This window comes from Bos mutus, chromosome 25, assembly GCF_027580195.1.
Source record: "Bos mutus isolate GX-2022 chromosome 25, NWIPB_WYAK_1.1, whole genome shotgun sequence".
NCBI lineage: Eukaryota > Metazoa > Chordata > Mammalia > Artiodactyla > Bovidae > Bos > Bos mutus.
This window is the reverse complement of record NC_091641.1, coordinates 15,276,706-15,302,242: the sequence shown is the minus strand read 5'-3', so window position 1 is coordinate 15,302,242 and position 25,537 is coordinate 15,276,706. Positions and strand designations below refer to the sequence as shown.

At 50.4% G+C, this 25,537-nt stretch overlaps 2 protein-coding genes across 7 annotated transcripts; both read right to left on the bottom strand.

Moving 5' to 3' along the window:
- Window positions 1-393: 393 nt before the first annotated feature.
- On the bottom strand, window positions 394-10,269 carry LOC102265004 (zinc finger protein 764). 4 transcript variants are annotated; one of them, XM_070362816.1, is made up of 4 exons: window positions 9,912-10,269; window positions 7,650-7,850; window positions 3,101-3,214; window positions 394-2,332 (listed from the first exon to the last, which is right to left on the bottom strand). In XM_070362816.1, exons 2-4 carry the CDS (start codon window positions 7,702-7,704, stop codon window positions 1,416-1,418), a joined length of 1,086 nt encoding a protein of 361 aa, XP_070218917.1. In that variant the 5' UTR covers window positions 7,705-7,850; window positions 9,912-10,269; the 3' UTR covers window positions 394-1,415. The 4 variants fall into 4 exon arrangements, with proteins under 4 accessions (XP_070218917.1, XP_070218918.1, XP_070218916.1 ...); XM_070362817.1 differs by having other exon boundaries at window positions 394-2,329; window positions 9,912-10,267; XM_070362815.1 differs by lacking the exons at window positions 7,650-7,850; window positions 9,912-10,269 and adding an exon at window positions 3,370-4,056.
- A 3,522-nt stretch (window positions 10,270-13,791) lies between these two features.
- Window positions 13,792-20,590, bottom strand: ZNF688 (zinc finger protein 688). 3 transcript variants are annotated; one of them, XM_070362819.1, is made up of 5 exons: window positions 19,572-20,588; window positions 19,145-19,258; window positions 16,549-17,925; window positions 14,885-14,991; window positions 13,792-14,646 (listed from the first exon to the last, which is right to left on the bottom strand). In XM_070362819.1, exons 1-3 carry the CDS (start codon window positions 19,765-19,767, stop codon window positions 17,405-17,407), a joined length of 831 nt encoding a protein of 276 aa, XP_070218920.1. In that variant the 5' UTR covers window positions 19,768-20,588; the 3' UTR covers window positions 13,792-14,646; window positions 14,885-14,991; window positions 16,549-17,404. The 3 variants fall into 3 exon arrangements, with proteins under 3 accessions (XP_070218920.1, XP_070218919.1, XP_070218921.1); XM_070362818.1 differs by having other exon boundaries at window positions 13,792-14,991; XM_070362820.1 differs by lacking the exon at window positions 19,145-19,258 and having other exon boundaries at window positions 13,792-14,991; window positions 19,572-20,590.
- Window positions 20,591-25,537: the final 4,947 nt, after the last annotated feature.

Sequence of the window (25,537 nt, the reverse complement as noted above, 5' to 3'; positions counted from 1 at the left end):
AATAGGAAGTGCAGGTCAGCTGAGGGGTGCCGAGGTGGAGACACCACTTGTTTGGGGCAACAGATTCAGTCCTGGAACTCCCCTGGTGGTCCATTGGTTAAGAATCCACCTTCCAATGGAGAGGATGAAGGTTCAATCCCTGGCCTGGGAACAAAGATCCTATATACCACAGGGCAACTAAACCTGCGCCCCACAACTACTGAGCTTGTGTGCCACAACTAGACCCAATGCAGCCAAAAAAATAAATACTGAAAAGATTCAGTCCTAACTGCCTCTTCCTGATGATCTGTCCTCTCCAAGCAGATGCTTCCTTCCATAGGCAATTATGAGGGTGAATTGAGTTGATGGACAAGAGTCCTTTGTAAACCATAAAATGCAATATGAGCCAAGATCTAACAGAAAAGCCTGCTTTTATTTCTCTCCTGCTGCCCTTTCACAAATGTGCTCTCTACCTGAATCCCTGATTCAAAAACAACTGAATGCATAGACTAGTTTGTAAACTCAAATGACTACAGGAGGACGCATCCCTAGTGGTCCAGTGGCTAAGACTCAGTGCTCCCAATGCAGCGGGCTTGGGTTTGATCCCTGGTTGGGGAACTAGATGCTGCATGCCGCAACTAAGACCAGCCAAATAAATAAATACATATTTTTATGTATTAAAAATACATATTGTTAAAAAAATGACTATAGGAGTCCAACAGGTCATGTAAATAAGTAGAAAATGCCAGATGGAGAGGGCCTGCTTTGCCAGAAACAGCCATGACAAGTGGCAGCTGACACTGGTGAGGAAGCGCTAAGGAGTTGGCAGGTGGGCTGAACTGAAGAGCCTGGGCTCCATTCAAAGCGGCCTCTCAGCTCCTGTCAATGGTGGTTTTGTGGGAACTCAGGTCAAGTCGCCAAATCTTTGGATTTTTTCAAGAGGCCAGAAACTTGTTTTTTGTGTGTGTGAAATAGCCTGATTTTTACATCTTAACAAATAATTCATAACACTTAAAAATGCTGGCTGGTCTAAAACTACATGTAAAAGGCTATTGGGAGACCAGATTCAGTACCTGGCCATCAGTTTTTAACTTCTGCAGTCAAGTCAGTGGATAAAACAAAATTTTCCACCTCAGTCCTCTTAAACCTAAGCTGAGAAACAGCCTTTCCCATAGTGGAAGTCTAGTGGGGGCTCTTACCTCAGCCCTGACTCAACAAAGGGGGCTCTAGAGTCTGGAACCATAGGGGACAAGGTCTCAGCAGATGAAACTGATGAAGGCCTAAGATAAAATGGTCCTCACCCCCACCCCCAGGTCCAGCCCCTCTGGGAATTTTGTGACCTCCCCGGAGTTGCCCGAGTTTGAGGCCCCTGAGGCCATCTTGGGCCTCAGACAATGTCTACATCTTCACCCTTGGCCTTGTCACCCACGAAGCCATCACCCACACTCCTGGAATATCTCTGGGTAATGCTGGAAGCCCACGGGGGGGTCCAGGTCCCCTGGGGCAGAGGCCAGGGGCACAGGCAGCCCACCGGCACCCCCGCCCCTGCGCACCCCCGCCCCTGGACGATGGACCCACTGGTGCTTGGCCATGGCTGACTTCTGGCCAAAGCACCTGCCACACTGAGGACAGGCGTAGGGGCGCTCGCCGCTGTGGGTGCGCCGGTGGGCGGCCATCTCCGAGCTCTGCCGGAAGCAGCGCCCGCAGTCTGGGCACGGGTAGGGCTTCTCGCCCGTGTGGGTGCGCACGTGGCGCCGGAGGTCTGAGGCATGGGCGAAGGCGCGGCCACAGTCTGGGCAGGGGAAGGGGGTCTCCCCGCTGTGGACCCGCTGGTGCTGGTAGAGGGCGGAGCTCTGGCTGAAGCAGCGGCCGCAGTCGGCGCAGCGGTAGGGCTTCTCGCCCGTGTGGACCCGGAGGTGGGTGGTGAGCGCCGAGCGCTGGGTGAAGGCCCGGCCGCAGTCCGGACAGCGGTGGGGCCGTTCCCCACGGTGGATGGCCCGGTGCTTGCTCAGAGAGGACGCCTGGCTGAAGCCCTTGCCACAGTCCGGGCAGCCGAAGGGCTTCTCGCCCGTGTGGGTGTAGAGATGCTCCACCAGGGTGGAGCGCCAGGCGAAACTCTTCCCGCACACGTAGCAGCCATGCCGCCGGTCGGCTCTGGGGACAGGGGGGTGGGCAGAGAGTGGCGGGCGACCCCGGCGAGGTACCTTCGGTGGCTGCTGCCAACCATAAGGAAAGTCAGCAGAGAGGGGTTTGAAAGCCGTCAGCCCGGGAAGCTGAGCATCCACAGAAGGAATCTTCCCCAGTGCCTCCCTCCCTCCTCTTTGTCCTTTTTCTGCCTGGTTTCCGGAACCTGCTGGGAGACAAGGGGAGAGCTCAGACCTCAGCTTATCCTGGTCCTTGATGCCCACACCCACTATGGGGTCAGAGAAGCCTCTTAGATACAGCTGCCTCTGGGACTCAGCTCAGTAAGGGCAGGGAAGTTAGAAGTTACACTTTACCCTCAGTCGCATGGGACAGAAAGAAAAACTGTAGAGACAAAAAGAGAAGGAAGGACAGGGGCAGGGTACATTCTGGGAGCTGGGGAAATGGGGGTCGGGGGGGATGACAATTGAGCTAGATCACAGAGCATGACTGGATGTTAAGTATGCAGCTAGCAGCAGGAACAGCACAAAGAGAGGCATGAAGGGGGTGGGCATTGCCAAGTTCAAAGGGGCTGGGCACAAGTGCAGCAGGAGGACAGGATGAACCAGAGGAACAAAACAGTACCAGCCAAGAGAAAGGAGGCTGCAACAAAAATATAACAAAAACAAAGTGAACACAGGAGGTGGTGGAGGAGCTAGAGAACAGGCAAACAGGTGGGGTGATATGGCGCTCAGAGGAACTTAGAGACCAGCTAGAGGTCAGGGGCTCAGGTTCGGAGGAGCTGGGGAGTAGAGAGGCAGGGATGCCTGGGTCACACTCTCGGGCCCTTTCTAGGCTGAATCCAGAAGCTAGGCAGGGATCAGGCGTAATAATAACCTTAGCTGGGAAAGCAATTCAGGCAGGAAACTGATGAGCACGTAAGGAGTTGGCAGAGGGTAACATGACGGGTAGGACCCAGAGGAAGTCCCCACTACTTCACCTGTGTCTGCTTCTGTAACACACTCTCCCATCTCAGGAGGCCCGGCATCTGGACCCCACAGTTGTGCCTCTTCCTCCACCCAGGAGATGAGGGCTGGCTTGGTGCCTCGGAAGCCTGGAGGGAAGGGGGAGAGAACGCAAAGCCCACGCTGCGGGGGAGGCCGCCGCCCAGGGTCCCGACTTCCTGCGGCCTCCCACTCCACGTGCAGGATCCAGAGGCTGGGCGGGGTGGACGCGGGTGTGAGCACAGGCGAGCAGGTGGGGCCTCACCGAGCGCGCCCAGGTGGCCATAGGTCTCCCGCATCACGTCCCGGTACAGGGCCCTTTGCGCAGGCCGCAGATACCCCCACTCCTCCGGGGAGAAGTACACGGCCACGTCCGCGAAGCTCACGGGCTCGGATGTCTCCCCCTGGGGCCTGACCCCGTTAGGTTCCCGCGCGGGGAGCAGGGCCGGGGGCGGCGCCATCGTAAATGCCATCCGGGCGGCCGACCCGCGCCACCCCTACCCGCCGGGGTCCACGGAGCCTCCGAGATCCAGAACGCTCCCCCACCGGGCTCAAGAGTCGGGGAGGCCGGGAGAGTAGGAACGGCCCCTCGAGGGTCCACGGGGGTGGCTGAACACTGAGGGCAGGTGGCTGAAGGTGCTCTCCTAAGAGATGGCGGCCACGCGGCCCCACGTATTTCGCTCCCGCGCCATCGTGCCCGGATGACGCCACTCGGCTGTCTCCAGGTGGCTTTGTCTTCGAGCCCTCAGCCAACATGGCCGCGGCGGCTACAGGCGCCCGGGAAGACGCCGCCACCGGCCCGGGCACGGGGGGGTTGGGGGCCGGCGTTCTCCAGAGAGCGGCGCCGGGCCTCGGAGGCGCAGAGCCCGGGCTTCCCCGCCGGGTCCCCGCGCCCGCCGCGCTGAAGGAATCGCCGCGGCCCGGCCCAGACTTGGAGCAGCGACCTCCAGCCCCGACCCCGGCCCGCTCCGCGCGGTGATTTCAAACGTTAGGTTTCGTGGCTGGCCCATCGCTAGGTGACCGCACTCTTCCCCCAGTGTTGAGGGTAAAAGAATGGAGCGGATAAAAGAAACTTGATCGAGCTATTGAAATTCTGGGAACTTCAGTTTCAGGAGATCGTGGGGGCAGCCGGAGGAGGGTAGGATGAGGTCTGAGAAAGGTCGGAAGGACTCTCTTTCTGTAAGCTTACCCCCTCCCCGCGTACCCTTCAGGACGCCTCCCGAACATCCATTTAGCTCTAGCTCAAGGCTGCTGCTGCAAAGTCGCTTCAGTCGTGTCCGACTCTGTGTGACCCCATAGACGGCAGCCCACCAGGCTCCCCCGTCCCTGGGATTCTCCAGGCAAGAACACTGGGGTGGGTTGCCATTTCCTTCTCCAATGCATGAAAGTGAAAAGTGAAAGCGAAGTAGCTCAGTCGTGTCCGACTCTTAGTGACCCCATGGACTGCAGCCTACCAGGCTCCTCCGTCCTTGGGATTTGCCAGGAGTGGGGTGCCATCGCCTTCTCCGCTGGCTCAAGGCAAGTTCCTTGAATTCCTGATCCCAGAGACACTTGCCACCGTGCCCTGGCATGGATGGCCCATGAACACCTCGGATTTTCCAAGCTCAAGCTGAACTCATCCTTTATTTCCCTTTGCCTGCTGCCCCTGGGGTGTTGTCTTAGCAAATGGCACCAACTCTCTTCATCATTTTTACCTCCAAGCTCTCTCTCTCACTGGACACATTTATTGACTGCCTACTCAGTGCTTTCCACAAGCCTTCATAAATATACCCTGCCCTAAGAAGCCTTGAGAAACGCTGGGCTGGAAGAAGCACAAGCTGGAATCAAGATTGCCTGGAGAAATATCAATAACCTCAGATATGCAGATGACACCACCCTTATGGCAGAAAGTGAAGAGGAACTAAAAAGCTTCTTGATGAAAGTGAAAGAGGAGAGTGAAAAAGTTGGCTTAAAGCTCAATATTCAGAAAACTAAGATCATGGCATCTGGTCCCATCACTTCATGGGAAATAGATGGGGAAACAGTGGAGACAGTGTCAGACTTTATTTTTTTGGGCTCCAAAATCACTGCAGATGGTGATTGCAGCCATGAAGTTAAAAGACGTTTACTCCTTGGAAGGAAAGTTATGACCAACCTAGACACCATACTAAAAAGCAGAGACATTACTTTGCCAACAAAGGTCTGTCTAGTCAAGGCTATGGTTTTTCCAGTGGTCATGTATGGATGTGAGAGTTGGACTGTGAAGAAAGCTGAGCACCGAAGAATTGATGCTTTTGAACTGTGGTGTTGGAGAAGACTCTTGAGTGTCCCTTGGACTGCAAGAAGATCCAACCAGTCCATTCTAAAGGAGATCAGTCCTGGGTGTTCTTTGGAAGGAATGATGCTAAAGCTGAAACTCCAGTACTTTGGCCACCTCATGCGAAGAGTTGACTCATTGGAAAAGACCCTGATGCTGGGAGAGATTGGGGGCAGGAGGAGAAGGGGACAACAGAGGATGAGATGGCTGGATGACATCACTGACTCGATGGATGTGAGTTTGAGTGAACTCTGGGAGTTGGCGATGGACAGGGAGGCCTAGCGTGCTGCGATTCATGGGGTCGCAAAGAGTCGGACATGACTGAGTGACTGAACTGAACTGAAGAAGCCTTGATATTTTTCCTTTGGCCAGATAAATCAATCACTGCATTTCACACACTTCATGGACATGCGCTTCACATTTGCTGGTTGGGGGCTTACTCTGGAGCTTTGGTCTGTTTGCCTCCTTCCTTCCAAAGGCCTCCCTGAGACCTTCGCAGACTCCTTGTATCTGGTGGCTGCTTCTCCCCAGGGCAGCTGGGCAAGTAAAGAACCAATCTCTGAACTTCCCTGGTGACCCAGTGGTTAAGATTCTGCACTGCCAGTGCAGGGGGACCGGGTTCGATCCCTGATCAGGGAACTAGATCCCACAGGCTGCAACTAGTTTGCATGCTGAAACTAAAGATCCCACGTGCTACCATGAAGACTGAAGATCCTTCGTGCTGCAACTAAGATTTAGCACAGCCAAAAAAAAAAAAAGTCTCAACAGAAGAAGGGAAGAGGAAGACATAAACTTGGGAGGGGTCAGCCTGGCCAAAGAGAGAGGCTTGTTGGAGGGTGGCCAGTAGAGGACAACGACTAAGGGCACAGAGTTGACTAGGGGCCCTTGTCCTCCTTGCCTCTCAGGCCTCCTGAAAGACAAAAAAGACAATAGAAAATTTCCATTAAGACTGAAGGCTTTTTATCACCTGTCAGTGCCCATCCCCCTCACACACAGACCTGGAAGAGAGCCCTGGGTAGTGCTGGAAACTTGCAGGGGGGTCTGGACCCTCCTGGAGAAGAGCCTAGGGCAGAGTCTGCTCCCCTAGATGGGACTCTGAGGGCCATGGCACCAGGCTGGTGGGTCTACTAGTGGCCTCTGGCTGCGGCACCTTCCACTGTGGGGACAGTAGTAAGACTCCTTGCCTGTGTGAGTCAGCAAAAAGCATGAGAGGTATAGCACCAGCTGCAGGTGAAGGGTCCCTCTCCAGAGTGCACTGGGCCGGGACTCCCTGGCGGTCCAGTGGTTAGGACTCCATGCTTCCACTGCAGGGGGTCTGGGTTCAACCCTTGGTCAGGGAACTAGATCCCCCATGCTGCAACAAAGACTTCACATGCCACAACTAAGATCTGGTACCGCCAAATAAAATAAATATTAAAAAAAAAAAAAGAGAGTGCCCTGGGCCAAGTTGAAGATAAGGGTAAAGCATAATTGCACTCTGGATGGGGATGAAGGTAAGTCCTCAGTGCCAGGTGTTGAAGCTGGGCACAGGCTGAGGGCCTGGGAAAACCCCGACTACAGGAAGCCTTGGTTACAGGTTCAAAGACCACATTAGTGTCTCTGACTGTAGGGCCTCATGACAACTCCCAGATAGAGTCCTTCTGCTGACCCCTTCCAAATGTATCACTTTTCTGAATGACTGCTGGGAAACAGATTCAAAACTTACATTTTTCGCTGTTAACTTTCCAAGATCTACTCATGTTCAGGCTGATAGAACCAAACTTCACTAAGACAGAAGCATTGAGTGGGTACCCAGTCCCTGGAAGCCCCCTTCTAGACTGTGTTGACCAGTTGAGGGCTTGCAGATCAGGGACATTCCCACCCACTCCAGGGTCAACAGAGGAGATACTCTCAACCAGAGGAGCAGCTGTTATGGGACCAGGGACCTGAGAGACAGATAAACTGCCTCCATCCTAAACTTTTATTTTTTGGCCATGCTGTGGGACATGCCTTGGGAGCACAAAATCTTAACCACGGGACTGCCAGGGAAGTCTCAAACTGCCTCCCCCTTAAACTTGAATTCACACATGGCCACTGACCTTTGGATGATTCATAAAGTATGACCTAATCATGGGACCACTTGGATGCCTCAGAGCCAATTAAGTGAGAAAGAGAAGGTCAAGATTGCAATATCCAGTGGGTGTCATAAACTCAGATCAGCAAAAACTAGTAAGGTCAGCAGTAAAGAACATGCAGAGGGTGTTTCTTACTCAACAAACGTTTTTCCCTTCCAGCTGGAACTGGAACGTCGCTTCTACTTTTCATCTTTTTGGCTTTCTTTCAGACTTCCTACTCCTGGGAATCCTGAGCATCTGTACCCCACAGCTGAGTCTCCTGCTTCACCATTTGATGAGGTCTGGTTTGGGGTCTGGCAAAACTGGGGATCCCTGGTGGCTCAGATGGTAAAGAATCTGCCAGAAATAATGTGGGACATGCGGGTTCAATCCCTGGGTCGGGAAGATCTCCTGGAGAAGGGAATGGCAACCCATTCGGGTATTCTTGTCTGGAGAATTCCATGGACAGGAGCCTTGGTGGGCTACAGTCCATGGGGTCACAACAGAGTCAGACACAACTGAGTGACTAACACTTTCACTTTTCACAAAACTGGGGCAGAATGCTAATCATTCAATAAATGTTTCTTACTATAGGTAGGGAAGTCCACTACCTATGTGGACTTCCCTGGTGGTCCAGTGGTTAAGAATCCGCCTTACAATGCAGGGGACTCAGGTTTAATCGTTGGTTGGAGAACTAAGGTCCCACAAGCCTTGAAGCAGCTAAGCCCCCTGAGTCACAACCACTGAGCCTGTGAGCTACAACTAGAGTCCATGTGATCCCTTTGCCAAAACTAAGACCCAGAGCACCCAAATAAAATAAACATTTAAAAGAGAGAGAGGAGTGCACTGGGCCAAGTTGTAAGTAAAGGCAAACCATGATTGCACTCGGTGGTGTGGGGATGAAGGTGCCGCCTGAGGGCACCTTTGCATTCATTTAATGAAAATGTATTGGGCACCTCGGGCTTCCATGGTGGGTCAGACAGTAAAGAACATGCCTGCAAAGTGGGAGACCTGGGTTCAATCCCTGGTTTGGCAAGATCCCCTGGAGGAGGGCACAGCACGTTGGTCCAGTATTCTTGCCTGGAGAACCTCCATGGACAGAGGAACCTGTCAGGCTACAGTCCATGAGGTCACAGAGTCAGACACGACTGAGCGACTAAGTACACAGCACACTAGGCACCTCATATGTGCCAGGCATTGTTCTAGATATTTTAAGAGAGATTCCAGGTAGGAGCTTTGCTGGCAAAGGTGCAGAGAGGACTTCTGGGCAGATTGTGCTCAGGGCTAGAGATGGACACAGAGCCACAGTTTGGAGACTTCCAGTATAGGGCAGAAGAGCGCCAGAAGAAATTTCTTTACTCTCTTTCCTTCTTCTTCTTTTATAAATTTGTATTGGGAGTATAGTTTACAGTGTTGTGTTAATTTCAGGTGTACAGCAAAGTGAATCAGTTACATGTACATTGATTCTTTTTTAGATTCTTTTCCCATATAGATCATTAGAGTATTGAGTAGAGTTCCCTATGCTCTATAGTAGGTCCCTATTAGTTATCTATTTTATTTTTAAAATTTTATTTATTGATTGTGTTGCATCTTTGTTGCTGGGAGGGCTTTTCTCCAGTTTCGGTGAGTGGTGGTTACTCTCTAGTTGCAGTGCCAGGGCTTCTCAGTGCGGTGGCCTCTCTTGTTGCAGAGCACAAGCTCTAGAGCAAGCAGGCTTCAGTAGTTGTGACACCTGTGCTTAGCTGCTCCTCGGCACGTGGGATCTCCCCAAACCAGGACTGAACTCATGTCTCCTGCATTGGCAGGCAGATTCTTTACCACTGAGCCACCAAGGAAGCTCTAGTTATCTATTTAATATATATAGTAGTGTGTATTTGTCAATCCCAATCTCCCAATTCATCCCTCTCCCAAGAATCTTGAAGATGGCATCTGAGAAAGGCAGTGAAGGATGTGAGAGTTGGAGGGTAGTGTGTAACAGAGCAGAATAGCAAGAACAAAGACTCACTAAGCTAGAAGCATGTCCAAAAAACAAAGATTCTACTTGGCAGGAGCCAATGAGATGGCGTGCTGGTAGAGAAAGAGGAAGATGTTAGAGTGTTATGGGCCTTGAAGGCCAGTACAGGTTCTTTAGTTTTTGCACAAGTCTTGGGGAGCCAGTATTGGTATCTAACAGTGGAGGGTAATTCATGAATTTCAATCAGACTGATCTGGAGAGGATCCCCGGAACCAATTATCATGAGGCAGGAGTGGAGTCAGACACCCAGCCCGGCTCATCCCACCCACTCCCTTCCCTTCTCGGAGATCCGGGACGCTAGGCGTCACCGTACGCGCCCAGGTGGAGGTTTTTCACCCCAGACACCCCACTCCTCGGGGAAGAAATATAGGGCCACTTTCACGATGCCCGCGGCCTTCTCCCACCTTCTTCCCGCCGGGTCTTCACCGACACCGCTGGGCGCCCAGATCAGGAGCCGGGGGTGGAGTCATACGGCCACCCCCACTTCTCCCGGAGATACACTAGCGACTCGGCCTCCTGTGCAGGGTGGGGGTCGGTCGCTCCAGGCCCAGGCAACCGGAAGTAGCTTGTGGTGGGGCCCCTCTAGGACGTCGGGAAACGGCCCGTTAACCGAACTCATTGGTCCGTGGGCCAAGAAATGAAGGCGCCCTCAGAAGAGGCGGTGGCACTCTACCGTCCATTTTAGAGAAAGGCATTGATGATCTGGTTTATCCCCCCACCGAGTTGTCTTCTCTTGCTGTTCTGCCGGTGGCCTTGCAAGGGCCTCTTGCCCATAGTTAAGATGGCCGCAGCTGCTTCGGCGTCCGCGCTCTGATCTGGCGGGTGAAAGGTGAGGCGGGTGCCCGGCGGCGAGGGAGAGTGGCCACAGGGCCAGGAATCAGGGATGGTACGGACAAACGTCCCCTTCTCAAACCGCGAAAGAAGGCTCATTCAGTGGCCTGGTGTTTAAAAATTTTTTGTAGCAAACTAATTTATTTCTCAGATGTTTATTTTTCATCTAGAAGGTTACACAAGAATATTCAGCGAATGTCCTCTGCTCCAGCCCCCACCTCTACTAACGGTTTCTTAAATATTCCTACAGTGATTGTCTACGCCCTGCAGAGACATCTATCATATTTTCACACATTTACTGTATCTTACTGAGGATACTGGGACGCATGCTTCTCAGTGCCTTAGAGTTCAGGCATTTTACAGAAGAGGAAACTGAAGCCCAGTTAAGACCCAAGGTCAGGCAGACTGTTAGTGACTCTGGGTCTTCAGACTCCTAATCCAGCCTTTCCTCCTGGCGCTGCCTCCTTTAGACGCCTTCCAGAAATGCAACATTAAGGCTTCGAATTTACGGGTCCCTGCTGACATTGTGAAAACGAACTGGATTCTCAAGTTATTAAGTCATGATTGAAGTACAAAAAGTTAGAAAAAAAAAAAGTTTAAAAACGTGAGATGAATTAAGGGATGACAGGACTCATTTGCTTTCAATGCTCCATCTCACTGTGCCTCCAATTCCAAGCTGTCCTAACAGAACAGTGGCCAATTATACAAGAATTGCAGTTGGTTCTGTGATGTGACTAAGACATCAATAATATTAGCTTACCTTGATCGATCACTTACTATTAATACATGCCAGACTCTGTTCTAAGTGCATTTGCCTGTTAACTCATTTAATCCCTCAGAACACTTAAGAGATAAATACCCTTCTGCATCAGTAGACCACAACCCGGGGGAATGACCTTACCGCAGGCCACACAGCTAGTGAGGGTTCTGACTCCAGAACCCATGACATGATGGGTTACTGAAGACACAATCTCAGCAACCTGAGAGAAGTGGGATTTTAGGCCAGGTCATGAAGATGCAGTTGTACGTGGGGTAGGGCAAGAAGCAGGGACCTGGAAGTCAGAAATACTTCTTCTGGTCACCTATGCCATTCCACTGTTGTTCTGTAGTCACCAAGTCATGTCTGACTCTTTGTGACTCCATGCACCTTAGCACACCAGGCTCCTCTATCCATGGGATTTCCCAGAAAGAATAATGGAGTGGGTATGCGATTCCATTCTGTTGTATTAAATGTAGAGAGAAAAAATTAAAATGATGACCTCTAAATTTTTTTTTTTTATTTAGACATCCTAGAATTTGAAATCAAGTGGGCCTTAGGAAGCATCACTATGAACAAAGCTAGTGGAGGTGGTGGAATTCCAGTTGAGCTATATCAAAGCCTAAAAGATGATGCTGTGAAAGTGCTGCACTCAATATACCAGCAAATTTGGAAAACTCAGCAGTGGCCATGGGACTGGAAAAGATCAGTTTTCATTACAATCCCAAAGAAAGGCAATGCCAAAAAATATTCAAACTACCCCACAATTTCAGAGAAGGCAATGGCACCCCACTCCAGTACTCTTACCTGGAAAATCCCATGGACAGAGGAGCCTGGTGGGCTGCAGTCCATGGGGTCCCTAAGAGTCGGACACGACTGAGCGACTTCACTTTCACTTTTCACTTTCATGCATTGGAAAAGGAAATGGCAACCCACTCCAGTGTTCTTGCCTGGAGAATCCCAGGGAGCCTGGTGGGCTGCCGTTTATGGGGTCGCACAGAGTCAGACATGACTGAAGCCACTTAGCAGCAGCAGCAGCACCCCACAGTTGCACTCATTGCACATGCTAGCAAAGTAATGCTCAAAATCCTCCAAGCCAGGCTTCAACAGTACGTGAACCGTGAACATCCAGGTGTTTAAGCTGGATTTAGAAAAGGCAGAGGAACCAGAGATCAAATTGCCAACATCCGCTGGATCATTGAAAAAGCAAGAGTTCCAGAAAAACATCTGTTTCTGCTTTGTTAACTATGTCAAAGCCTTTGACTGTGTGTATCACAACAAACTGTGAAAATTCTTAGATATGGGAATACCAGACCACCTTACCTGCCTCCTGAGAAATCTGTATGCAGGTCACAAAGCAACAGTTAGAACGGGACATGGAACAACAGACTGATTCCAAATCCGGAAAGGAGTACATCAAGGCTGTATATTGTCACCCTGCTTATTTAACTTATATGCAGAATACATCATGAGAAACACTGGGCTGGAAGAAACACAAGCTGGAATCAAGATTGCCAGGAGAAACAACCTCAGATATGCAGATGACACCACCCTTATGGCAGAAAATGAAGAAGAACTTCACTTGATGAAGAGTCTCTTGATGAAAGTGACAGAGGAGAGTGAAAAAGTTGGCTTAAAACTCAACATTCAGAAAACTAAGATCATGGCATCTGGTCCTGTCACTTCATGGCAAATAGATGGGGAAACAGTAGAAACAGTAGCTGACTTTATTTTGGGGGGGCTCCAAAATCACTGCAGATGGTGATTGCAGCCATGAAATTAAAAGATGCTTGCTCCTTGGAAGAAAAGCTATGACTAAACTAGACAACATATTAAAAAGCTGAGACATTACTTTGCCAACAAAGGTCCGTCTAGTTAAAGCTACAGTAATCATGTATGGATGTGAGAGCTGGACTATAAGGAAAGCTGAGTGCCAAATAATTGATGCTTTTGAACTGTGGTGTTGGAGAAGACTCCTGAGAGTCCCTGGGACTGCAAGGAGATCCAGCTAGTCCATCCTAAAGGAGATCAGTCCTGAATATTCATAGGAAGGATTAATGCTGAAGCTGAAGCTCCAATACTTTGGCCACCTGATGTGAAGAACTGACTCACTGGAAAAGACCCTGATGCCAGGAAAGATTGAAGGCGGGAGGAGAAGGGGATGACAGAGGATGAGATGGTTGGACATGAGTTTGAATAAACTCTGGGAGTTGGTGATGGACAGGGAAGCCTGGTGTGCTACAGTCCCTGGGGTCACAAAGAGTCGGACACAACTGAGTGACTGAACTGAACTATTTTTTAAATTAATTTATTTTTAAATTAAATTATTTTTAATTGAAGGATAATTGCTTTACATAATTTTGTTGTTTTCTGTCAAACATTAACATGGACCCTAAATATTAAAAGTACATAGTAAAAAAAAAAAAAGTACATAGTAGAAAAAGTGAAAGTTGCTCAGTTGTGTCCAGCTGTTTTCAACCCCGTGGACTGTGTAGTCCATGGAATTCTCCAGTTCAGAATACTGGAGCGGGTAGCCTAGCCCTTCTCCAGGGTATCTTCCCGACCCAGGAATCGAACCAGGGTTTCCTGCATTGCAGGTGGATTCTTTACCAAAAGTACATAATAGGGTTGTGTTTAGGGGTCAAGTCATGGGAAACGAGTATGTCGTTTGAATGCTTGGGCGTTATCAGAGATCAGATCAGATCAGTCGCTCAGTCGTGTCCAACTCTTTGTGACCCCATGAATCGCAGCACGCCAGGCCTCCCTGTCCATCACCAACTCCCAGAGTTCACTGAGACTCACGTCCATCGAGTCAGTGATGCCATCCAGCCATCTCATCCTCTGTCATCCCCTTCTCCTCCTGCCCCCAATCCCTCCCAGCATCAGAGTCTTTTCCAGTGAATCAACCCTTCACATGAGGTGGCCAAAGTACTGGAGTTTCAGCTTTAGCATCATTCCTTCCAAAGAAATCCCAGCGCTGATCTCCTTTAGAATGGACTGGTTGGATCTCCTTGCAGTCCAAGGGACTCTCAAGAGTCTTCTCCAACACCACAGTTCAAAAGCATCAATTCTTCGGCGCTCAGCCTTCTTCACAGTCCAACTCTCACATCCATACATGACCACTGGAAAAACCATAGCCTTGACTAGACAGACCTTTGTTGGCAAAGTAATGTCTCTGCTTTTTAATATGCTATCTAGGTTGGTCATAACTTTCCTTCCAAGGAGTAAGCGTCTTTTAATTTCATGGCTGCAGTCACCATCTGCAGTGATTTTGGAGGCCAGAAAAATAAAGTCTGACACTGTTTCCACTGTTTCCCCATCTATTTCCCATGAAGTGGTGGGACCAGATGCCATGATCTTTGTTTTCTGAATGTTGAGCTTTAAGCCAACTTTTTCACTCTCCACTTTCACTTTCATCAAGAGGCTTTTTAGTTCCTCTTCACTTTCTGCCATAAGGGTGGTGTCGTCTGCATATCTGAGGTTATTGATATTTTTCCCAGCAATCTTGATTCCAGTTTGTGTTTCTTCCAGTCTTAGTAGATATGTGTTAACTGGATAAACGAGAAAGAGTAGACAGCACTTGCTCTGTGCCAAGTGCTGACCTGGGCAGTTCTGCTTGACACATTATGTCTGGTTCTGCTCCCCTCTCCTTGGTGGCTCCTCCTCTCAGTTCTCCCCCTGCCCCCCATAACTCACCCCATCTAGTACTGGTCACCCCTGGACCTTCATACCCTCCCCCAGTGCTTGGGCTCCTTTGCTGCTGCTCTCCACACTTGAAACCTCTGGGACTTGTTCACAGCTCATGTTGGTCAGTTCACTGAACCATGCAGGTTCTATGACAGAAGTCTCTCAGGAGTACCTTTCTTTCCAGTTCCAAGGTCAGCAGACAAGGACAACTGCAAAAAAAAAAAAAAAAAAAGTCTTGCTTTCTAGCTTGGTCCCACTACTAATTGCTTCTACCTGGGAGCAGTTGCCCAGTAGATTTCTCATGTCTCATGCCCAGGCTCCTCTCATGGGTCACACTGCACACTGTTTGACAAAGACCTATATATATATTAATTTGGCTGTGCCACAGGGCATGTGGGATCTTAGTTCCCTGACTGGGGATCAATCCCTCAGCCCCTGCATTGGAAAGTTGGAGTCTTAACCGCTGGACAACCAGGGAAGTCCAGACAAAGACATTTTCTGACAGTTTCTGACAGCAGGAACTCGCTCCTACTTAGGGACTTTCTATGGCTTCTCAGTGGCTACAGGGTGAACCTCAAGATCCCCCACTAGGATCTGTGGTCCTCCCAGATAGGTCCCGATTCTTGGCTGCATCTGGTATCCATTATTCTTTACTTTCAGTCTTTATGTTTCAATCAAGTGGAGCTGCTGATCATTCCCCATACATGCCCATCCTGGTTGAAATCTTTCTCATCCTTCAAGAACAGTTGGAAGTACCTCCTCTAGGAAGACTTCCTTGATTCAGAAGAACTGCCCATGTCTCCTCTTGGTCCTGCTCACATACTATTTTGTGTTGTGTTTGAATAACAACAATAACCAATGTTTGTTAAACTCTCATGTACCAGGCGTCATCCTGTATTACCTCATTTAATTGTTACATCAGTCTTATGAGGTAGATGCTATTATTATCCAGGTTTTATAGATGAAGAAAGTAAGGCATAGAGAGGTGACTTGGAGCAAGAAGTGACTTGCCCAAGTTCACAGTTATAAAGCAGCTGAGTCAGGATCTGAAGGCAGACAGTCTGACTCCAGAGCCCATGCTTCTAACCTCCACTCTACACTGTGTCCGTCTTTTATCCTTTCTAGGAAATAAGCCTCCATCGCTACTTCCTCTGCCTGAAAAATCTCACGACAACCATTTCTTACGTAATGCTATGGGAAGCACAACCACTCCTTTTCTTCCAAGTTGCGTTTCCTGGCATATCACCAACCAGGATGGTGGTGCCTCTGGACTCCTCCATTACAGCCCCAATCAATCTTTTGAATGTTGGACCTGAGTCAGTGTGTCCCTGGAGCCGTACACAAAATCCCACAGATGATGTTGCTGAATGAGGGAAATTAGTCTTCCTCATCTTGGGATTCCCTTATCACCTGGCAGTGCCTCCAATAGAAGTCATTCAATATGGTCACTGAATGTTGACTTTTTTTCTCTTTTAAGACCTTTTTCTTTATTTAGATCATTTTTAAAGTCTTTATTGAATTTGTTATAACACTGCTTCTGTTTTATGTTTTGGGTTTTTGGCCACAAGGCATGTGGGATCTTAGTTCCCCTACCAGGAATTGAACCCTAGTCCCCTGCATTGGAAGGCAAAGTCTTAACCACTGGACCACCAGGAAAGTCCCTTGACAGCCCTTTCTCAATGAAAGGTCTCTGGCTATGGTGGGGCTCTCACTTTCCTGCTGAGACTGCCCGACAGGCAAGGCTGGCTCTCTCACTTCACTCTTACCTGAGCCCCTGATCTGTGTTCTCCCCAAATCTGACTGCTCATAGGAAGTAGTAGAAATATGTGGGCAGTGCCAGTTTCCAGCTTTGCTGCCTTGTAGCAGTGAAACTTGGAGCCCCAGGTGACTCATCTGGAAACACAGCTATCCCTGCTTCCTTAGCAGACTTCTTTTCATGATCTGAAGTAGAAAATATCAATAGTCATTTTCACTCTTTCAACAAATGTTTATTGCACATTTACTCTGTCACACATATTATCTTGTTACAATGTCAGTCTTCACAGTAACCCTTTGAGGTAGATATTATTGATCCTCATTTTACAGATGAGGGAGCTGAGGCTCAGGGAGGGTGGGTGACTTACCAGCTGTGCCTTGAGAGCAAGCTACAGAGATGAGGTCTGCATCTGGTGCTTCTGTGCACTTTCCACCCACTTCACTGCCTGGGCCTCCTGTTGGTTCAGTTACCTAGGGCTTGACCAGGCCCTCCATCTGAGGCCTCCTCCTCAGCCTTAGTCCCCCTCGGCATTTACCTCTGCTGCAGATAAGCAGTGGGGATTTTTGTAGACAGTTTTGATCTTAGTTGCACCTGCCACTGAGATAACACTTTGAGAAAAGTCCAGCATCTCACTCTCTTTTTTTTTTTTTTTTTTTTGAAAGATGGGGAGAGAGGGGGTGTCGAGTTTAATCTATTTGAATCTTTACAGGCACTTCTCTTTTTACAAGCTTGGAAACTTGAGGGATCCTTGAGGAAAGCCCAAGGGATGAACTGTGGGTCCCAAAGCCCTGACTCAGGAGCCTCCCTTGGGACCCAGTGAGTCCTCAGCGCTGAGGTCAGGCTCAAACCCTGCCAGCAGAAGCCGCTCACCCGCACTCCTCAAAGATGTCCGGGTAGTGCCGGAATAGCACCGGAGGGTCCCGGTCACCTCGGACCGGGGCCCGAGGCACAGCCCGGATCCCGGGCCTCCGGCCCCGCCGCCCCCCAGAGCAGGAGCGGTGGATCCACTGGTGAGCTTCCACGGCGAACTTCCTCTTGAAGCGCATGCCACACTCGGGGCAGGGGAACGGCCGCTCACCCGAGTGCATGCGTCGGTGGCTGACCAGCAGCGAGGGGTAGGTGAAGCGCCGACCGCAGTCTGCACACACGTGGCGCCGCTGGCTGGCCTGAGCATCCGCGCTGGGTACAGGGGCCGGGGACTGAGCACCTGCACCCTGGTCCCAGACAGCTTGTCTGGGTGCCTGTGCTCTGGCCGAGGTTTTGCTGACGGTTGTGCCAGGGTTGTGTTTAACCAGCTCCTCAGGCCTCTCCTTCCCAGGAGCCTTTCTCGGTGATTTGGCTCCTAGTCCTGCTTCGGGTTCCTCTTCCTTTTTGTTGGGGGTAGCTCCTAGGAAACAGGAATCAAGTTCCTTTTTAAAACACATTTGCTTATATTGTCTCAGGTTATAGGATGCTTTTCCTCAGGGAAGTGCCAGAAAGGTACTGCCCACTGAATAACACACAGGCTTTGAAAAACCATAAGCAGGGTTCAAATCTCTTAGGTCGGCCTTGGTTCCTCATGTGTCAAATGGGAATCATAATGCTTTCTTTACTTCACAAGGTTGTTGGGAGGATTACATGAGTAGAAGCATCACTTAGTAAATGCTTAATTAGCAATAGCTATTATTTTTATGGTTTCTCAATTTTTTTGCTAGGGTTAAGGCATTTACAGAGGAGAAAAGACATTTGCTGAGGAGCATTCTGGTGAGGGCCAGTGGGGAGTGAAGAACCAAGCTGTCAATTACTGGGTATTTTCTCTTGTACCACTTTGCTTTGCTTGAGGAATGTAAAAGGCAGACCTGAAGCTGTTTTCATTCTTGTATGCTAAGTTGCTTCGGTTGTGTCCAACTCTGAGACCCCACGGACTGTAGCCCACCAGGCTCCTCTGTCCATGGGATTCTCCAGGCAAGAATACTGGCTGGAGTGGGTGGCCATTTTCCTCCTCTAGGGGATCTTCCCCACTCAGGGATCCAACCCCTGTCTCTTGTGTCTTCTGCATTGGCAGGCAAGTTCTTTACCTCTTGCTACTGCTAAGTCACTTCAGTCGTGTCCGACTCTTTGCGACCCCATAGACGCCAGCCCACCAGGCCCCGCCGTCCCTGGGATTCTCCAGGCAAGAACACTGGAGTGGGCTGCCATTTCCTTCTCCAATGCATGAAAGTGAAAAGTGAAAGTGAAGTCGCTCAGTCGTGTCCGACTCTTAGCGACCCCATGGTCTGCAGCCTACCAGGCTCCTCCATCCATGGGATTTTTCAGGCAAGGGTACTGGAGTGGGGTGCCATCGCCTTCTCCGCTTTACCTCTTAGGGAGTTTTAGTTGTTCCTGAAAATGAGAGAATGAGCAGAGAGAGGAGAGGGAGTCTGGGCTCCTGATTCTTATTCTGGTCTCAAGTTGTCTCAAGTTCTGAAAACTTAGTATCAGGTCTGCCTTTTTTCCTTAGCTAGAATCCAACATCGGTTGGCTCTTTCATTCCTTTAGGGGTGCCGGAGGTGGGGATCTGAAAGGAAACACTGCTATACAGGAAGCTCTGGAACGCCAGGCAGGGAAGACCTGGGACCATCCCTCACCTCTCAGAGCTCCTCCCAGGCTTTCCCCCTCCTCAGGATCCTGGGCGGCGGGGCTCCAAGCCTCACTCTCCTGTTCCATCCAAGAGATGAGGGCTGGTTTGGGGCCTGGGAATCCTGGGAGAGAACAGGGATCACGGTGCTGGCTTGAGAGGCTGCCCTGGAAAGACGGCGCCCCCCACGTCAGGGTGAGAGCATCTCCTCAAAGTTTAGGCTCAATCTGGACTGGGTCTGCAGTGCGCCTTCCAGAAGGAAGCGGATGTGGGATGGAAGGACTCCCGAGGGGGTACCTGAAGCATTACGGATGGGAGGTGGCTGGTGCTGTTGGTGGGATAGGGCGGGATTAAGGCTTACAATCCTCCGGGTCCTTATTTGATCTCCCCTGTGAACCCCAGTGAAGCAGGAGCGGGGCTCTGACCCGGGGCCTCACCGAGCGCGCCCAGGTGGCCGTAGGTCTCCTGCATCACGTCCCGGTACAGGGCTCTCTGCGCGGGCCGCAGACACCCCCACTCCTCCGGGGAGAAGTACACGGCCACATCCGCGAACCTCACGGCCAAGGGCTTCTTGCAACCAGGCCCGGTCTCCCCCGGTCTCAGCACCAGGAGCGGGGCCGGGGGCGGCGCCATGGGGCCTCCCAGCCCCGAGCAGCGGCCGCCTAGTCCCCGCGCCCGGCCTCAGCTCTCGTCGTCCACAAGAAGGGCTCCTGAGCCCGAGGCCCCGCCCAGCCTCGGCTTCCGTATGCAGCCAAGGGAACCGAAGTAGCAGGGCTGGGATTCGGGATTCTGATGGGGACAAATAGACCGCCTCGGTGTTTATTCACTTCATGGCAGCTTGGACACAGACACCAGAGTTAAGGGACCCGGAAGGTGCCTCCAGAAAATATGGCGACACAGTGGCTTCAATTCTGTCTGTCCTTAAGGGCGCCGTCCTTTGACCGTATCAAACATGGCGTCCGCCTGGCTTCTCATCTTTCACTTGCCCTTAAATACAATGGCTGCGCAGGTGGACTTGTAAAAGACTGGAAGGCAAAGGGTAGTTTTCTTGCCTTCAATAAAGATGGAAGGCCCCGGGCCTTCTAGCACTCTCCCTGCCCACGTCGCACGGCGGCGGGTGATTGGCCGCGACAGCAGGAAGCGAGACAGAGGTTTCGGAGAGCCGGATGTGGAACCCACCAAGGACCTCGGCGTTTGTGGAGCCCTGCACTGTGTTCCAACGGCCCCAACACCTCCCGACCGCGGATCCGGAAGCGGGTCCTGGCTCCTGCGGAAAGACGCACACCTGTCCTAACCCGGGGTCGCCGAGGTAGAGACCACGTACTGGTTTACTCTCTCGCCCGCCGCGGGGCCCACCCGACTCCTTGCACCAGCGGCTCGGCTCTCTTGGTCTCTGGACTGGAGTCGACGTAGGAAGGTTCTTGGTGAAGCTGGAATTAGGAAGTTTTAAATTACCTGTGTGTGTGTAATTGGAGGAAAATTGCATTATAATGTTGTGTTGCTGTGTTGCTGCTATCAGCCATTATATATCATATATATATATATATATATATATATATATATATATATATATAATCTCCCTCTTGAGCACCCTCCCACCCAAATTTCGGTTCAAGTTTTTCCGAAATAATTACTGTGCATGGCTTTTAAAAATTAATACAATGACTTCCCTGGTGGTCCAGTGGTTAAGACTCCCCGCTCCTAATGCAAGGGGGCCCAGGCTGGATCCCTGGTTGGGAAACTAAGATCCTGCCTGTGTCATGGGCGCAACCACACCATGATGAACATATGAGTGTTTACCATAAAATTCTTTATTTGTCTGTGTTGAGTCTTGGTTGTGGCATGGGAGATCTTCATTGCGTCATTCAGGATCTTTCTTTGCAGTGCATAGCCTCTCTAGTTGTGGCTCCTGAGCTCAGTAGTTGCAGCGCTCTGGCTTAGTTGCTCTGTGGCATGTGGGATCTTAGTTCCTCAACCAGGGATCAACAGGGAGTTCCCTGGTTGGCAAAGTGGATCCTTAACCACTGGACCACCAGAGAAGTCTTACTATAAAATTCTTTAAACTCTAGAAATGTTGAAAAATTTTCACACTAAAATGTTGAGGCAGCTCTGCTATTCTTTGAATCATAAAGATATGCCTAGATGCCTTCACTTTATCTCAGACAACTCTGTGAAGTTGACATTGGTCTTATTTTGCAAGTGAGACAACTAAGGCTCAGAAATGTTGAGTAATCTACTTAAGGCAGGATGTCCCTGGATGTGGTTAAGAATCCAGGCCTACCAATGCAGGGGACAGTGGTTTGATCCCTGGTCTGAGAGGATTCCACAAGCTGTGGAGCAATGAAGCCCTCGAGCCACAACTGCTGAGTCCATGTGATGCAGCTACTGAAGCCCTTGTGCCCTAGAATCCATGTTCCACAACAAAAGGAGCCACCGCAATGAGAAGCCCTCCCACTGCAACTAGAGAGTAGCCCCAGCTCTCTGCAACTAGATAAAGCCCACGTGCAGCAACGAAGACCCAGCGCAGCCAAGAATAACTAAAATGTTTTAAAAATACATGCTTAAGGCTACACAGCTAGTGGGGACTGAGTTGAACCTGGAATCCAGGCCTACCAATTCAGAAGAGCCTATGTGGCAAAATAAAAGTAAGCCACAGTTCCCATTAATAATCATTTTTGGAAAACATATTCAGAGAAGAAGTCTTTGGTCAAGAGATACCAATATTTGAGCCTCCAGCACCACTCCTTACATGCAGACATACTTAGTCCCACCAACCTTGTGTTTATTCTTTTAAGAGTTTGCTGTTCTAAAGTAGGGCTAGCAGATCTCAATGGGTCAGAAAGACCTCTCAACTGTTGACACATACAAACATGGTAAAAATAAAGATGGAAGATAACTATGCCGTGATTTCAACTCTTAATCACAAGTAATATGCTCCTTCTTAAAAAATTCCCCAGCATATTTCCAGCTGCAGTTCAGAAAGCAGAACACTCTAAGGGAGGAAATAATCCAGAAAGAAAAGCCAGTTAGGTGAATTAGTTTCCAAGTGTGAGCAGGAGCCTCAGAAAATGGGTTCAACTGCTGTATTTAAAATGGATAACCAAGACAGACCTACTGTGTAGCACAGGGAACTCCTCCAGGTTATGTGGCTGCCTAGATGGGAGGGAAGTTTGGAGAATAGATACACTTAGGGGCTTCCCAGGTGGCGCTAAGTGGTAAAGAACCCACCTGCCAGTGCAGGAGATGTAAGAGACACTGGTTTGATCCCCTGGAAGAGGGCATGGAAACCCAATCCATTGAGAATCCCTTGGACAGAGGAACCTGGGGGTGGGGCTTGGTCCACAGGGTCGCAAAGAATCAGACACGACTGAAGCGACTTAGCAGGCACACACGGATACATGTATATGTATGGCTGAGTCCCTTTACTGTCCATCTGAAACTATCACATTGTTAATCTGCTATTAAACTGAAAGTGTTAGTCGCTCAATTGTGTCCCACTCTTTGTGACCCCTTGGACTGTAGCCTGCCAGGCTCCTCAGTCCATGGTATTCTCCAGGCAAGAATACTGGAGTGAGTAGCCATTCCCTTCTCCAAGCATCTTCTTGACCCAGGGATCGAACCTGGGTCTCCTGCATGCAGGCAGATTCTTTACCACCTGAGCCACTACAAAATAAAGTTAAACAAAAAAAGGAAATGGGTTCAGCCTTCAGGCTGAACACTAACAGCAGGTGGCTGAAGGTGCCCTCCTAAGAGATGGCAGCAACGCAGTCCCAAGATTGCTGCTGCTGCTGCTAAGTCGCTTCAGTCGTGTCCCACAACGTGTGACCCCATAGACGGCAGCCCACCAGGCTCCCCCTTCCCTGGGATTCTCAAGGCAAGAACACTGGAGTGGGTTGCCATTTCCTTCTCCAATGCGTGAAAGTGAAGTCACTCAGTCGAGTCCGACTCTTAGCGACCCGATGGACTGCAGCCTACCAGGCTCCTCCATCCAGGGGATTTTCCAGGCAAGAGTACTGGAGTGGGTTGCCATTGCTTTCTCCGCCCAAGAGTGCTACTAGTCCTAATTTAGGTGTTCTCTTGGGCCATTGTGCTTCCCCGATAACTTCCGTGATATCAGGGCTTCCCTGATAACTCAGTTGGTAAAGAATCCGCCTGCAATGCAGGAAACCCCGGTTCGATTCCTGGGTCTGAAAGATCCCCTGGAGAAGAGCTAGACTACCCTTTCTAGTATTCTTGGACTTCCCTTTCTGGCTCAGCTGGTGAAGAATCCGCCTGCAATGTGGGAGACCTGGGTTCGATCCCTGGGTTGGGAAGATCCCCTGGAGAAGGGAAGGCTACCTATTCCAGCATTCTGGCTTGGAGAATTCCATGGATACAGTCCATAGGGTTGCAAAGAGTCGGACATGACAGCGACTTTCACTCACTTGGGTCACTGTACAGTGAGAAAGGAAGCTCTCTGGTGATGAGGTTCAGGGAGACACAGAAGGGCTCTGGAGAAGGGAATGTGTGCAAAGGATCGGAGTAGGGGAGGCGTTTATCTTTCTCTTGTCTCTGCTAACAGCAGGTGAGATCTGGATGCTGAGCTGGTACCGCTCCTTCCACAAGGGGTAGAAGCAGGGGTGGGCTCTGAACTACTTCCTAAAAGGGTCCCTGTGGCTCAGCTGGTAAAGAACCTGCCTGCAATCCTGGAGATCTGGGTTCGATCCCTGGGTTGGGAAGATCCCCTGGAGAAGGAAACGGCTACCCAACGCACTCCAGTATTCTGGCCTGGAGAATTCCATGGCCTGTATAGTTGTCTATGAGGTCGCAAAGAGTCGGACACAACTGAGCGACTTGCACTTCACTTCAAAGGGAAACACCGGGCTCCGATGAGAACCCGAGAGGAGAGCTGAGGACGCTTGCCCAGTGCCCCACACTTCCAACCCACTCGTCTCTGGGCACATCAGTCCTCCCCTCCCACAGAGTACTGCGTCCTCGCTGGGCCGCCGGGGCCGCAAGAAGCGCGGCCAGGAGGCTGTAAGTCTCCAGGTTCATGGCCCTTTGGGCAGACCGCAAGACACCTCAACTCCTCCGGGAATAAGTACCCAGCCACATCCACCGAACCTCCCGGCCCCTCGGTTGATTTCCCTCATCCGCTGGGTCCCGGCCTCCCAGGGCACATCTGCCACCTTCAACGGGACTGGGGGCAGCACCACGGGAAACTTCTGTGCTTCGCAGAGAGGCTTCTGGGAAATGTGGAAATGCTGTTAGCTGTTTCCGCCCGGCCTCAGAAAAAGGCCAGAGGGGCTCACAGACCCGCCCTTAACTAGGATGGCGCCTCTCGACGTCAACATCCGGGCTTTTTTCAATCCGTCCTCTACGTACCAGTAGACGAACCGGAAGGCTTAACCCTGGGTCGCCGTGAGAAGAAAAGACTCGGATTGGACTTTCTGGGGCGGTTTGTTTAAAAGGCCGACAGTACAGTAACGGCAGAGCTGAAGGTGGTCGGCATTGAAAGGCCGTGAGATTGCTCTTGATCTGGCTTTTCTGGCATCTAAAAGAGAGGTTCTAACGGAGTAAAGGTACTCCTTTCTGCTACTCTCTTGAGATCTCTTGAGGGTATCCGGGAAATGGAGGTGGGTAAAAGCCCAAGGGCAAGATTGAGGCGGGTTCTGGAGGTAAGGGAGTGGAGGGAGGCTTATCCCAACGCTGTGCCCTGGTACTCAGGCAGGGCTGGCTCCTTGGGCTGTGGAAATAGGTTCCTAACCTGTATTTGATCTGGCCCATGCTCCAAGGTCTCAGATGTCTCCCCTTTTACAGACACTGAAACTAAGGGACGGGGCAAGTGACTGCTCAAGGGGCAGCAGAGCTGGATTCCACAGTCCTTAGGTTGAACTTAATTTCAGCCAAGTGCTTAGGATAGCGCCTTGCACAAAGTAAGTACTCAATAAATAGGAGCTTATAGTTATTGTAATTATAACACTAACTGGACAGGACTCGATCTGAAAATCTGTGTTCAAATTACAGCTCATAAATGATTAATAACACTGGGGAATGAAGCAGACCATCTCTTAAAAGTTTTGTTCAGTTTCATATCAAGCTGGTGGAGGACACACCAAAACTACAACCACATATAGAACCGCTGTCTCTGAGAACTAACCTGAAGAGTAAGCCTCCTTCAGCAAAGGGCTAGAAACTATAAAAAAGAAAGATTTAGAACTTTTGAGTTCATTTACTGACACCAAAATACACTAGTGGAAACCAGCAGGAAGTCAGAGAAGGGAAAAAAACAGACCGGTGATCTGGGTGACAAGGGTATTAAAAGTCACCCAATCGGAACAGCAAAAAGGAAAGAGAATAAAACAAAACAAAAATAGGGCCCATGAGGTGTCCCAGCTGCTCCGGCAGGGGAAGGAGCAGCCGT

Bases quoted from the DNA above. Each gene is read 5' to 3' on its own strand.
- LOC102265004 (XM_070362815.1), bottom strand. From the start codon at position 3,577: ATGGCATTTACGATGGCGCCGCCCCCGGCCCTGCTCCCCGCGCGGGAA. The intron at 3,215-3,369 runs GTGAGGCCCCAC...CCTTCCCTCCAG, and splicing joins TGGCCACCTGGGCGCGCTCG to GCTTCCGAGGCACCAAGCCA. The intron at 2,333-3,100 runs GTGAAGTAGTGG...CTTGTCTCCCAG, and splicing joins TGTTACAGAAGCAGACACAG to CAGGTTCCGGAAACCAGGCA.
- ZNF688 (XM_070362818.1), bottom strand. From the start codon at position 19,767: ATGGCGCCGCCCCCGGCCCCGCTCCTGGTGCTGAGACCGGGGGAGACC. The intron at 19,259-19,571 runs GTGAGGCCCCGG...GTTCTCTCCCAG, and splicing joins CGGCCACCTGGGCGCGCTCG to GATTCCCAGGCCCCAAACCA. The intron at 17,926-19,144 runs GTGAGGGATGGT...CCTGTTTCCTAG, and splicing joins CCTGGGAGGAGCTCTGAGAG to GAGCTACCCCCAACAAAAAG.